A 16,023-nucleotide genomic window follows, 5' to 3' on the forward strand; every position below is an offset into this window, starting at 1 on the left:
CTGATCTCCTGGCTAATTCTGCATCGTACATCACAGATATGATTCCGGGCTACAACCTAGTTAGTGCAATGTAACATCGTGCATATGGCGTGTAACATGAAGTTGTTGTCAAGATAGGAGATCTGTCAGTGAGCAATGTGTGCAAACCACCAACCATTCCCTGGCCTCAAGATGTCCTGCCATACCCAGCAATATACGTGGGGGATTTTAATAGCCACCACCCTCTGTGAAAATATAGAACAGCTGATGGAAATGGTGAGGCTCTTACTAACTGGGCAGAGAGTAACAACCTGTTTTTAGTTTTTGACCCAAAGGACCAAGGAACATTTAGGTCAGCAGCTTGGAGAAAGGAATATAACCCAGATTTATGCTTCGTGACGACTGGCAATAACCATACACCACTAAGAGCTACAAGACATGTATTAAGAGACTTCCCTCATAGCCAACACCGCCCAGTCTTGATTGAAATTGGAATCAATATCCCACTAATAACAACCATACAACACCCAAGATGGAATTTCAGAAAGGCAAAGTGGGATATCTATGTGAAAAAATTGGATAAGTGCTCGGGATGGATTCACCCAACAGTGCGTAATTATGACAGACTCATACACGCAGTTAAAAGTGCAGCGAAAGCTGCTGTCCGAAGGGGGTTCAGTAAACAATACGTACCAGGATGGGACAAAGAGTGCGTAAATAAGTATCAGAGACTACTTGGGAGTGGAGACCCTGAAATTGCAGACGACCTGCTGCACAGCCTGGACAACACAGGCGAGAGAAATGGATTGAAACCGTTGATTCACTTGATTTCAAGACATCTAGTAGACAGGCCTGGTCTCTCCTCCGAAAACTAGGTGGAGCTAACAAACTACATCATAACTCAACGGATATTTCTGCAAATAGGATTTCAGCTCACATACAGGCAACATCTAGACCGCCAACGGACACGAAACATAAAAGAATAATACTCCGTGAATTTAGTATTCTTAACAAAAACAGCATACCTTTGGACCAGTATTCCTTGAAATTTACCACCAATGAAGTCAGAGAAGTGCTGAAGAGTGTCAAGGTGGGAAAGGCACCTGGATTGGATGGAATACACCCAGAATTCCTTCACTGTGGGAAATATGCCAAAAAATGGCTTGCAGAGTTTTACTCAAATGTAATGGCAACAGAGAACATATCACAAAAAATGAAAACCTCTAAGATCATCACACTGCTTAAACCAGGAAAACCAAGTGATCAGCCGAAGAGTTATAGGCCAATCACATTGCTCAGTGTCATATACAAGCTGCTCGAGGGACTCCTGTGTAACAGACTGAGCCCAAAAATACTGGAATCAATTGCTGACAATCAGGATTTTGACCTAATACAAGCTGCACTGATCAAGTACTTTACCTGACAACACATATAGAGGCAGGATACTAGAAAAAGGAAAAAACATCAGTTGCAGTCACAGACCTGAGCCCAGCCTATGACACTGTCTGGAGACAAGGCCTGTTGTACAAACTCATACATATAATCTCATGCAACAATATCATCAGACTCATCAATAACATGATTGCCAGGAGAGCTTTTCAAGTGATCACTGGAGATCAAATGAGCTCTACCAAAATTCTCAACAATGGGTTACCACAAGGCTCAGTCCTTGCTCCATTGTTCTTCAGTCTTTATACTTCTGACATCCCAAACACACAATATAGGGAGTTTGGCTATGCAAACAATTGGGCTATAGCTGTGGTACATGAATCATTCGAGGCTACTGAAGACACCTTGTGCTCCGATTTGAAGCTGCTGAGTGGCTATTTCTGCAAATGGAAACTGCACCCAAATCCGACTAAGACTGACATATCATGCTTCCATCTTTGCAACCACTCAGCAAAAAGAGAGCTTAATGTCATCTTTCACGGGAAACGCCTTAGCCATAATAACTATCCCAAATATCTAGGAGTCATACTGGACAGAACGCTCTCTTACAAGGAGCACCTGACAAAGACTGCAGATAAAACGAGGACAAGAAACAACATCATCTATAAACTGTGTGGCACCACATGGGGCTCCACAGCAAGCACACTCCGCACATCAGCAGGTGGGCTTGTCTACTCGGTGGCAGAATACAGTGCTCCTGTGTGGATTAACAGCCCGCATACAAGCAGGGCTGATTTGGTACTAAATGACACCATGTGCACAATCAGTGGCACAATAAAATCTACGTCCACTGTATGGCTGTCAACCCTGAGCCACATACCACCACCAGAAATGCAGTGAAAACACTCTCTTCTCAGTGAGTTCAACAAGATAACTAATAACCCACAACTGCCCTACACAACGACATAGCTGACTTGGAGTGCAGAAGACTTAAATCAAGAAGACCAGCATTACTCTCTGCTAAAGAGATGACGAACTCCAACGTTGGTGTCAACAATCTGTGGAAACAACACTGGCAAGAACACTGCCCTCCAAAATGCCAAAGTTTCACCACAGCTGAGAAACCACCTGGCTTCAACCAGTTGCGCAAAGTGTGGACAACTCTAAACCGCATACTTACTGGCCACAGAAGATGTGCTGATGCCTGCTACAAGTGAGGAATGATACCAACACCAAATTGTGACTGCGGCACTGAAAAACAAAGTCTGACACATAGTGGAAAAATGCCCAGTTTGAGCCTACAAGGGAACGTTCAACGATTTCCTCGCTGCAACGGAGGAGGTAACTGATTATATTAAATGTCCTGATGTCAATCTATAATTAACATATGAATAAAATATATAAGGACTGTGATGTGTGCCATACAATAAATAAATAAAATAAATACATAGAAGGTAGAAGTAATCATGAAATTATCAGCATAGTTAAATGAGGTGTGAAGTTAATTCTGAATCTACAGTGAGCACTGAAGAAATGTCACTATTAAACAGCAATACCTTTTCATGAGAACAAATGTTGTAGATAGGACTGAAACAAAAGAGCCAGATATATGTCAATCAACAGAAGACTACACAAGCTGAGAAATTAAAATGTTACCTTTTTCAGTTTCTCATCATGATTTATTTGAATGTTTATGTATTAGAACTACTACACTTCCTACAGTACCTTAAAAGATCTGCTCATACAAAAACAAACAATAAACAACAAAATCTGTACTTTGACAGCTGTCACTCTGCCTACACTCAAACACTCTTGTTTCCTACAGCCTACTCAACTGTGGCATGGGTATCTACTCCACCACCGAATCCCTCAACACTTACACCAACAACCTATTCCACAATTTTCTCTCCCACACTATCCCACAGATCTCACTCACAAACAAATATGCCAGGTACTATCCTCTTCTCACTTTCTGACTAGTACAACATTCCCCATCCAAAAAGGGAAAGAAAAGGTATGTTTGCACCCAGAGAGGTTGGTACAGGATGACCAAGAACAGAGGACTCTTAAATTTGAGGAAGAGATACTCTAGCATTATTATTCAATGCCTGCAATCAGCACCAGAGCAATTTATTTTGTGTCATTCATCAGCTCGTTTGGAATGTCACAAAAGCAAACTGTTTACATCCTTATCATGCACAAAAGGACCAAGGTTTAAATAGATGATCCAAGGCGAATAAATTTTTATGCATGACTGTTAAGGCAGGGACCCAACAATGTGAATTCTCCCTAATTTATCCTGTTTAAGGAAGAGGCTACTTTTACTAGGGAAGCAGTATTTAATGTCCACAGTAATTGTCAGTACTGTTGGAAGACATTCCTATTCACTTATGCTAAAGGATGTTGTTCCAACCATATGGTGCCCAGCTGTATTCCACTCTGGAAGACAGGCGACAATTGTATAAAGTACTCATGCATGTGTAAGTCAGGTATTGGTAGACTTTGAGAGTGACCTCCCTAACTGCCCAGTTTAATACCACTGGACTTCTTTTGTGAGAGGCTTTACAAAAGACGACTTCAATCAGACACCAGTCAACAGCTCTGAACAGCTGGTCACAACAATTTTTGATGCTATGAGAATCATTTGTGACATTTCAGGCATTTTTTAAAGGGTTTGCCAACCATTTATTCAATGACGTCGGCTTTAGTGTGATGCTGGAGGCAGAAATTTTAATCATTTGCTTTTAAATCTGTGTCAGAGATAAAAAGAATTATTAAAACTGAATATTGGTTTCCTTTTTCACCACTGTCTTAGTTGACACTTAATGATCTACAGCACTGTTAGAATAAAAATTTATTAGCAAAAATTAAAATATAGAGCCCCCAGATTCATTATTAACAACATTACACTCTTCAGTAATACATGTTGACTATCTTACCCCTTTGCTGTATTTGCAGTACAGCTTATTATCTTAACAAATTGATGGCATTAGAGTACTTTCAGGATAGTTGATTTAATAGTCACGGTTTAACTCATAAATAACACAGAAAATTCTGTTTAACATAACCAGCAATGAATAAGAATTTAAAGTTTGCCTAGCTTTGACTGTTCATCTGAAACCATTACCTTCAGCTAATTTACTTAGCAACTGTACTCTTTAACACAACCAGTATTAATGGGACCAAGTTAGTTTAAATGCACACACTTCCACATGCTCGTCACTGATTGGCTGTAATTTTATGGCTGTACTCCGCGATGGCATATTTCTGACCTATGATTATCTGGAATATGTTGATCTCTTTAACATCCTCTACCGTGCTCTAAACTTATTATCAGATTGTAGTTCTCCACCCTGTATATTTATTAACTATTTACTGAATGTGTGTAAATTATCATTACTGATCTGTCTGCAATATTGTCTCCATATTGTAAACTGTATTTATTGTAATTTTTTGTATATAAATATCAGGCGAATCCTATTTCAATTCCTTTGTTTCTCATTTGTCAATACATAAAAATAACATGAGATTTTCATAACTTCCCTCCAACTTTCGACATATGTAGAATAATGAAATAAAACAGAACAAAAAGGTTTAACAGAATCCTTAGTATATTCTTTCTGTTGCTATTCTTCATGTATTCTTCTGACTTACTGAAACTTACAGGTTACACTACTAGAAAAAGAACCATAAAACATTATTATTATTCTTTCTTTTCTCAGACATTATGTCTGGTCAAAAATAAAAGTGACGCGGACCTTGATCAAGCATGACTTCCTTTTAACTGTACGGTATATGTTACATTGCATTTAGGAACTTTCGGGTTATTGAACATGTATCAATAATTACGGATTTCTGTAGTTGTGTATATACGTTTGGATGTAGCTGTATTGCGTTGATGTACTGGTGGATATTGTGCGGTATGACTCCTGTAGTTGATAGTATAATCGGTATAATGTCAACTTTATCCTGATGCCACATATCCTTGACTTCCTCAGCCAGTTGGATGTATTTTTCAATTTTTTCTCCTGTTTTCTTCTGTATATTTTTTGTATTGGGTATGGATATTTCGATTAGTTGTGTTAATTTCTTCTTTTTATTGGTGAGTATGATGTCAGGTTTATTATGTGGTGTTGTTTTTATCTGTTATAATGGTTCTGTTCCAGTATAATTTGTATTCATCATTCTCCAGTACATCTTGTGGTGCATACTTGTATGTGGGAACGTGTTGTTTTATTAGTTTATGTTTTATGGCAAGTTGTTGATGTATTATTTTTGCTACATTGTCATGTCTTCTGGGGTATTCTGTATTTGCTAGTATTGTACATCCGCTGGTGATGTGATCTACTGTTTCTATTTGTTGTTTGCAAAGTCTGCATTTATCTATTGTGATCTATTGTGGTATTGGGATCTTTAATAATATGCCTGCTGTAATATCTGGTGTTTATTGTTTGATCCTGTATTGCAATCATGAATCCTTCCGTCTCACTGTATATATTGCCTTTTCTTAGCCATGTGTTGGATGCGTCTTGATCGATGTATGGCTGTGTTAGATGATACGGGTGCTTGCCATGTAGTGTTTTCATTTTCCAATTTACTTTCTTGGTATCTGTTGATGTTATGTGATCTAAAGGGTTGTAGAAGTGGTTATGAAATTGCAGTGGTGTAGCCGATGTATTTATATGAGTGATTGCTTTGTGTATTTTGCTAGTTTCTGCTCGTTCTAGAAAGAATTTTCTTAAATTGTCTACCTGTCCATAATGTAGGTTTTTTATATCAATGAATCCCCTTCCTCCTTCCTTTCTGCTTAATGTGAATCTTTCAGTTGCTGAATGTATGTGATGTATTCTATATTTGTGGCATTGTGATCGTGTAAGTGTATTGAGTGCTTCTAGGTCTGTGTTATTCCATTTCACTACTCCAAATGAGTAGGTCAATATTGGTATAGCATAAGTATTTATAGCTTTTGTCTTGTTTCTTGCTGTCAGTTCTGTTTTCAGTATTTTTGTTAGTCTTTGTCTATATATTTCTTTTAGTTCTTCTTTAATATTTGTATTATCTATTCCTATTTTTTGTCTGTATCCTAGATATTTATAGGCATCTGTTTTTTCCATCGCTTCTATGGAGTCACTGTGGTTATCCAATATGTAACCTTCTTGTTTAGTGTGTTTTCCCTTGACTATGCTATTTTTCTTACATCTGTCTGTTCCAAAAGCCATATTTATATCATTGCTGAATACTTCTGTTATCTTTAGTAATTGGTTGAGTTGTTGATTTGTTGCTCTCAGTAGCTTTAGATCATCCATGTATAGCAAATGTGCGATTTTGTGTTGGTATGTTCCAGTAATATTGTATCCATAATTTGTATTATTTAGCATGTTGGATAGTGGGTTCAGGGCAAGGCAGAACCAGAAAGGACTTAATGATTCTCCTTGGTATATTCCACGCTTAATCTGTATTGGCTGTGATATGATATTATTTGAATTTGTTTGGACATTAAGTGTGGTTTTCCAATTTTTCATTACTATGTTTAGGAACTGTATAAATCTAGGATCTACTTTGTATATTTCCAATATCTGTAGTAACCATGAGTGGGGTACACTATCAAAAGCTTTTTGGTAATCAATGTATGCATAGTGTAGAGACCTTTGTTTAGTTTTAGCTGGATATGTCACCTCTGTATCTATTATCAGTTGCTCTTTACATCCTCGTGCTCCTTTTCAGCAGCCTTTTTGTTCTTCATTTATAATTTTGTTCTATGTTGTATGTGTCATTAATTTCTGTGTAATGACTGAAGTTAATATTTTGTAGATTGTTGGTAGGCATGTTATGGGGCGATATTTAGCTGGGTTTGCTGTGTCTGCTTGATCTTTAGGTTTCAGATAGGTTATTCCATGTGTAAGTGTATCAGGGAATGTGTATGGGTCTGCAATGTAACTGTTAAATAATTTAGTTAGATGTGAATGTGTTGAGGTGAACTTCTTTAGCCAGAAATTTGCTATTTTATCATTTCCAGGGGCTTTCCAATAGAATTAATTGCTCGGGTGACTTCATGTTGCAAAATTATCACTTCAGGCATTTGTGGTATCATCTTGTATGAGTCTGTTTCTACTTGTATCCACCGTGCATGTCTGTTATGTTGTACCGGGTTATTATTATTATTATTATTATTATTGTCATCAAGTGTGACAAGCAAATCATTCTCTAAAGCAGATTGGAAACAAACAAGACAAATGCAAACAGTAACTTACCAGAATGTTGATGTCAGCAGAGGAACTAATTGTAAGTGCCGACTGAACCATAACATCACGGTGTCCTCCACCCAGTGAAACAAAAGTGACATTCTTCAACTGATCATTCCTGTGTGTTCCCCAAAATACATTGGTTTTACCAAAGTATGAAGATAAATGCCAGTCGACAGAGAGGACAGGAGATACATGGGGTGTTGCTAATGTCACTATCACTTTTACAAGTGATGTATTGAAATCAGGCAACATGAATAAGCCTCTTGCCACTACACCACCCTAAAAATACATTACAGTGAAAAACATTAACAAGTTACTGAAAGTTCTGTTTAATTGACACACTAATAAGCTACATAAAATTATTAAATATTATTATTATTATTATATTTATTAATTATTTAGCTACAAATATGCAAAGAAACAATTGTATATGCAGAGTAATAAATAAGAATAGGAACTGCTAAATACACTGGTGTGCAAAACTTAAGCATGAAAGTAAGGTTCACATGATGTGTCACTGCCAAGTAACATATCTCAATGAAACTTGGACCATACAAAGAACTGCTGCATTGTAGTACAGAAGGCAATTCACAGAAATACACAATGAGATGAACAGAAAAATATTTTTATTAAACGACAATAATTTCACTTAAGTCACTGCAATTTATAGTGGACATTAGAAATGGTACGACATGGTTCTAAACAGTGTGTTTGTTCACTACAGCAATGCATGCTCTGCAACATGCTTTCGTGGTGGCCACAAGGTTGGTAAGGAGTTTTCCTGTCTTTCACCAACACACTTAGCTTTTGGATGGTTGTTGATGCATTCAGATGAGTTAACAGAACTTCCAAATGCATCCTACACATGCTCGATGGGATTTACGTTGGGGGAGTCAGTAAGGCAGTCCATTTGTCAAATACCCTCTCATTCCAAGAGCTCACCCACCTGCACTGTTTGAGGTAGTTGCACACTATAATCCACAAAAATAAAGTTGGGGCTGAATTCATCCCTGAAAAGACACGCATGGGGATGAGTATGGTGTAACAAAAAGATTTGAAAATCAGTATGCACATGCAACATTATACCTCCATGCACCATAACACCTGGGACACAAAAACAATCAGATTCAACAACGTTCCTAGGTGCATTATATGTTCCACCTCTCACCATATGAGGGTACATCCACAATCACTACTGTGAGTGAGAATCTGTTCTCATCCAAGACGAGTATACAACCCCACACATCATTGGTCCTATGCTCTTGACACCATCACAAACTGTGTCGCTGATGTGCGGGTGTCAATGAGACACAACATATGAGTCATCAGGCAATGCAGTAGCCGTGGCACAGTGGAGCATGAGACTGTGTGCCCTGCTGTTAAATGTGACTGTAATCACACCCACTGTTTGACATGGGTCCCTTCTTGCCTATTGCACAATGTAGCTGTCTTCCGCTGCTGTCACTGACAATGGTTGACCACCTCCTTTCCTTCAGGCAGCAGTGTCTGTGATTCAGAAGACTTCCCAGGCGTGTGAAATAATGCTGTGGGAAACAACAAAATCCTGGTCTATGGTCATCACACTTCATCCTCCTACTAGTTTCTCAATGACTCTTCCCTGTGAGAAGACATCCAAGTATCGTCTCCAGACCATTCTGTAATGAAGAACAATGCTATAGTGTACCATAACTGCTTGCTGATTGACACACACAGTCTCCTTTTCCCATTCCTTCAACTACCTCATGTTGTTGGGCCAGCCCCCATTGTGTTATAGTCATGCTGACCTCACACCATGAGACATCCAGCTTTCTGTACACAAATGGGTGATCTCCAGCAATATGCTGCCACACTTTCATTCATTTGCACCAAGTTGTTAATACGTTAAGTTACTTCATCCATTTCATCCATAAGTGTTGCAGAGCTTTGTGTGTTTAATTTCATCAGGTCATTTGAATAGATATGCCAGAGAAATAGTACTATGTATATCAGAGAAAACAAATCTTGAATATTACATGGAAGTAACACGTGGAAATATAATTTCAAGTATTTTTTAAATTAAAGATAACAATTGGGTTCTACAATTCCCATGATGTAAATAATGAGTATCACAATACAGAAAAATTGTGATATTCATGATACTTAGTGGCTTCCAATATTGTCACATCTGTAGTTCTCTGGAGTAACCTTAAATTATGCACTCTGACAAGTAGTATTCAATTCATAGTATTTCATGCAAACTTGACCTGACCATTACAACAGTATGAACGGAAGTGAGAAAATACATCTTTGGTATGCAATCAATGGCCTGCCTGTAACAATGCTCAAATGTTGTGCCAGCACTTGAGATGAAGCTCTGTTTAAAATTGCAATTTAGATGAGGTTGGTCTTATCTCGTGATGATGTTGCACCTTATGGACAACTTAAAGGATTATGGCTCAATTATATATTTTCTATAAGTTTTTCCAGAAATAGATATCTGTAACACTATTATGGAAGATACAACAAACCAGATTTAAGACAGTCTTGCACTTGCTCCATCTGAATGCTAATTCTGTGAAATGGCAATATTTGACATCAATAAAGCATTTTTACCTCCCATACAATGTTTAACACTGGCAAACAACAGCATAAATACAGACCCTAATTGTACATATGAGGCACTGAGCAGTGGACAGGCAGATCGAAAACATTTATGAGGTTTCAGACACTCTCCTCATTCAGAGATGACTAGTACAGCTACATTGTCCCAATTTACTAATGTTCAACTGGGCACACTGAGCTGCAGCACAGCACACTGAAAACATGTTTTTGAGCGCATACAAAGTACTTGCGGAGGTGAACTGTCTGCCTCAGCACGGAGTGCTTTTATTTATACATAAACAAAATTTTAATACAATTTTCTTGCTGATTCTTTGCATTGTTATTTCAAAAAGCAGGCATGTATGTGACAATGAGGAGTTGCACTATGTGGACCTGCTAATATAGCTCAATACACTACATGTTAGCTTGTGTGATGGGGTGGGAGGTGGGGAGAGGGGGTTGAGGCAAACCCTGATCAAATCCACAAGCCAAATTAATGAGCTTCAATTGGCCAGCACAAGTGAGGTTTTTAGGAAGTTTTCCAAACTTGAACCAAATACTGGCCTTGTTCTGCACCTTCATCGCAGAAACACAATATTTAACTTAAAATATGAGCAACTCAAGAACAAGGTGTATGTGATTCATAAACAGAAAATTACATTGACAAGACAGGACTCAATTTTCAAAATTAAAGTTTAAAAAAGAAATAACTGCTACATCTGGTAATTGCCAAGTTCCTAGTATTACGGGACTCAGCTGCGAGAGACAGAGTCTGAAGAAACAAAGTATTCAATACATGCTACTGGACAATGAGAGCTCATCATAAAGAAAAGTTTTTTCGAATGACCTCAAGCATTATGTTGCAGAACTGTTCATGTTCTCAAAATACGGTATGAGCTAACAGACAGAACAAGCAATACTCAGATTTTTTCATGATGATGAAATTTGCAGAGAAGTACCTTAACTGTCAATCAGAAAATCCAAGATAACTTTATCTAATATTTTTATTTATGGTACTGTCAGGTAGCTCACCTTAAATGTGGATAATGGAAGTGCATAAAAAGATGGAAACTTAACAGTATAAATTACATATCAGTTATAGCCTTCTGGAGTTATGTACATTTATCAAATATGTTGTAGCACTTACATGCTGCATATTGTGACACTGCAGAGAGAATAAAAAGACAGAAACATTTTCATCAAGCCACCCATTTGGAGCGTTCAGAGAACTTTTTAAATGTGCATCAACAAAATGGATCAATAGCAAACTGTAGAAAATAAGGTAAGCCTATTCAGCTGATAAAAGATGGAAGAAATATGGTGATTGAAAAAAGACTGTAGAAGAGAGGAAGGTGCAATGTGGTCCGTGCCACAACCCCTACCACAGGTAGCAATGAGGACTGCATATGCACCAGCTAAGCTTGGACAACAGATTTCAGGTGGCCCTCCACAGACATCGCCAGTAGCAAGGGGCTACATTCCACATCACTTGTCACATGCAGCCAACCGTGCAAAGAGGTGGTAACTCTTCATGCTATAATATAAGTTGTGTCCCACAGTTTAGCTAGCAGTCAGTTCTGAGTACAGTTCTGGATTTGAGGAACCAAGAGTCTTTCAGTGGATCTGCAACCAACCATAGCAGCTCCGGCCACATGGTGCATTGGACTGAAGAGAGACAATCTTTGCCTGTGTTTGTAACAGAAGAGAGATTGCATTGTGAAACTGGACAGTGTCCAAAAGGATTGTTATGAACTTGCATAATACATAGGACTTGAAGTAGAATATTTATGTTCTTGAAATAAAGTATGTCTTAGGAACATTTATACTTCTTTCATTTCAGCAGCTATATTTTTTAGATGATGTGCGTGATGTGAAGTTGGGAGTAGCACTGCAATGACACTGGCATCAGCAGCATCTTGACAAATTAGACGAATCAGACTGGTTATTTCACAATTTTTAATGGAATATGTTATAGAATGCTGAACTAAAGACTATAGTACAATGAAAACATGATGCAGCCATAAAAAAAGAAAAAAGGCCAGTCTCTCTGAATGCCATCTTGACATTATAACTCATTATTAGCAAATAAAAGGAAAAGGCAATGAAGTGCATATATGCTGAGCTGGAAAATGTTTTATGTGCTTGCACATCCCCCCCTCCCTCTCACCACAACAATTATTACATGCAGATTATGTTATCACTCCTTGGAAGTGCATGTAAAATGCATCTGCAGGTGACAATGCAGTACCGCCATTTTATACGAGTCAAGTGTACACTTGTGTTATGAATACAATTTTACGGCTGTGCCAATTTGATGCAGGACATGTTGTCTCCCCTCACTGTGAATCTTGTCACTATAGGTGAAATTACGTGTTTTTCAGAATATGGAAGATGGGCTAAGTATAATACACTTGATAACTAAGCTTGTGGCTGGTTTACACAATGTACAGTCATATTTTGACAGGCCCTACTTCCCACCTCCAACCAAATAATTATTGTAATAGATTCTGTTAATTGTTCTACAATTTTAGCAGAGCTGCACAAAAAAATCAAGTGGCAGTAAGTTTTATAGCTGATGAGGGGAAATCAACATAGCCCATTGAATTATGGAGTTCTGCCTCAGATTGTGCCACATAAGTGATACAAGGCAGTACTCAGGATAAGGGCTGACTCATCGACTATTTTAATGTTTAGGTTCAGACTAAATATTTAGATATTTTAATTTTTCATTACTTTATGATGCATTGCTTGATGTATTTTGACAAAGCCAACTGCATGATAAACATGCTGAATGGCTAATATACAAACATAGAGGAACATATAGATCATCTGGTTACATATGTTTCAATACACAAGAACATGACTTGAATACAGAGAGGGGTTTTTTTTTTTTTTTTTACGAAAATACTCATTCAAATTAAAATGTTGCTGGAGTTCTGAATGTATGTGTGCACTATAATATGCAGTAATGAGGTTATCAGTTCTTCCTTTCTCCTTTCTTTCTGTGACTAATAGTATAAGGTTTGATCTTTAGCTCTATGCCATACAGGACTATTGTATATATATATATATATATATATACACACTTAAAAACAAAGATGATGTGACTTACCAAATGAAAGTGCTGGCAGGTCGACAGACACACAAACGAACACAAATATACACACAAAATTCAAGCTTTCGCAACAAACTGTTGCCTCATCAGGAAAGAGGGAAGGAGAGGGAAAGACGAAAGGATGTGGGTTTTAAGGGAGAGGGTAAGGAGTCATTCCAGTCCCGGGAGCGGAAAGACTTACATTAGGGGGAAAAAAGGACGGGTATACACTCGCACACACACACATATCCATCCACACAAGCAGACATATTTAAAGACAAAGAGTTTGGGCTAGCAGCCAGAGATGGGAACTTTAAGTGTGAGGCCTTTGGGGGTAATGCCAAATGTCAGACAAGCCTGAGAAAATAAAATATGTGAGCGTAATCTGGCTAGGGTGAAGGCATGTTTGCGGAAGGAATGTAAATAAAACTTAATGGGGTCGTTGTGGGGGTGTTGTGAGGGTGACATGGTATTAGAAGGTGGAAAGTTTAACATGAGGTTGAAATGAAAAAGAAAGATAGAAATATATGGGGAGAGATAAAGGTGAACTAGAAAGCAATTGGAGATCTGGTATGAAAAAAGGCGAAAAAGTGTTGGTTAAGTTGATCCTGTGGTGAACTTGGGTTGGTAGACAGCGTAGTGGAAAAAGGTTAGGTGGTTGTGTTGCCGCTAAATCACGTCAAAGGACGGAGAAATTCGGGAAAATTTCGAGAAAATTTCAAAAAAACGTATTAAAGGAGTGGTGTTGTGGTGAAAGATTACGCAAATGGGGCTAACAATTGTAGAAATAATGACGTTAAAACCTGTGGGGAGCGGCTAAAATGATCAGTGATGTGCGAAAAACGGAAGTGGAAATAAAGTTAAAGTTATTAGAACTAGCCAGAATGGTTGTTAAATACGTGAAAGCAGCTGTTATTGAACTGGAAACGGTGGATTTTATAGCAGCGGTAGTGTTGAAAGCGGAAAATAAAATTTTTTGGTTATGATTGGGAAGTGGGTTACGTATTGTTGAGCATATATAGGCGGGATAAAATTGTATAGTAGATTACGGTAAAAGGGGAAGGTGAATACAAAGTGAAACTACTGGTAAAAACAGAAAGAGAAAATAAAGAGAAATAAGACGACAGGAAAGATTTCGAAATGCAAAGGCGACAATAACAAACGTAATTGTTGGGTTCAAATTAATGATATGGTTATAATAGAAGGAAACATTCCACGAAGGAAAAATATACTTAAAAACAAAGATGATGTGACTTACCAAATGAAAGTGCTGGCAGGTCGACAGACACACAAACGAACACAAATATACACACAAAATTCAAGCTTTCGCAACAAACTGTTGCCTCATCAGGAAAGACGGAAGGAGAGGGAAAGACGAAAGGATGTGGGTTTTAAGGGAGAGGGTAAGGAGTCATTCCAGTCCCGGGAGCGGAAAGACTTACCTTAGGGGGCAAAAGGGACGAGTATACACTCGCACACACACACATATTCATGAAATCCTCCCCACTCCACCAAGAGTGTCTTTCCGCCATCCACCTAACCTTCGTAACCTCTTAGTTCATCCCTATGAAATCCCCAAACCACCTTCCCTACCCTCTGGCTCCTACCCTTGTAACCGCCCCCGGTGTAAAACCTGTCCCATGCACCCTCCCACCACCACCTACTCCAGTCCTGTAACCCGGAAGGTGTACACAATCAAAGGCAGAGCCACGTGTGAAAGCACCCACGTGATCTACCAACTGACCTGCCTACACTGTGATGCATTCTATGTGGGAATGACCAGCAACAAACTGTCCATTCGCATGAATGGACACAGGCAGACAGTGTTTGTTGGTAATGAGGATCACCCTGTGGCTAAACATGCCTTGGTGCATGGCCAGCACATCTTGGCGCAGTGTTACACCGTCCGGGTTATCTGGATACTTCCCACCAACACCAACCTATCCGAACTCCGGAGATGGGAACTTGCTCTTCAATATATCCTCTCTTCCCGTTATCCACCAGGCCTCAATCTCCACTAAATTCAAGTTGCCGCCACTCATACCTCACCTATCATTCAACAACATCTTTGCCTCTGCACTTCTGCCTCGACTGACATCTCTGCCCAAACTCTTTGTCTTTAAATATGTCTGCTTGTGTCTGTATATGTGTGGATGGATATGTGTGTATGTGCGAGTGTATACCCATCCCTTTTTCCCCCTAAGGTAAGTCTTTCCGCTCCCGGGACTGGAATGACTCCTTACCCTCTCCCTTAAAACCCACACCCTTTCGTCTTTCCCTCTCCTTCCCTCTCTCCTGATGAGGCAACAGTTTGTTGCGAAAGCTTGAATTTTGTGTGTATGTTTGTGTGTCTGTCGACCTGCCAGCACTTTCATTTGGTAAGTCACATCATCTTTATATATCTTTATATATATATATAATGTATAATATGTATAATGTATAATATATGTATAATGTATATAATGTATAATGTATAATATGTATATATATAATAGAGAGAAACATTCCACGTGGGGAAAAATATATTTAAAAAGAAAGATGATGAGACTTACCAAACAAAAGCGCTGGCAGGTCGATAGACACACAAACAAACACAAACATACACACAAAAATCAAGCTTTCGCAACAAACTGTTGCCTCATCAGGAAAGAGGGAAGGAGAGGGAAAGACGAAAGGATGTGGGTTTTAAGGGAGAGGGTAAGGAGTCATTCCAGTCCCGGGAGCGGAAAGACTTAC

The 16,023-nt window shown here is 38.6% G+C and overlaps 1 protein-coding gene across 1 annotated transcript in view; it reads right to left on the reverse strand.

Annotated features, from left to right (window-relative positions):
• LOC126162565 (GPI inositol-deacylase) overlaps positions 1-16,023 on the reverse strand; it is a 166,907-nt gene that overhangs the window by 122,985 nt on the left and 27,899 nt on the right. Inside the window, exon 4 of the mRNA XM_049919153.1 lies at positions 7,620-7,892. Coding sequence (XP_049775110.1) covers positions 7,620-7,892 — 273 coding nt within the window. The remainder of the gene's footprint in view (positions 1-7,619; positions 7,893-16,023) is intronic.

The sequence above is a fragment of the Schistocerca cancellata genome, chromosome 2 (genome assembly GCF_023864275.1).
Source record: "Schistocerca cancellata isolate TAMUIC-IGC-003103 chromosome 2, iqSchCanc2.1, whole genome shotgun sequence".
In the NCBI taxonomy this organism is placed as follows: Eukaryota; Metazoa; Arthropoda; class Insecta; order Orthoptera; family Acrididae; genus Schistocerca; species Schistocerca cancellata.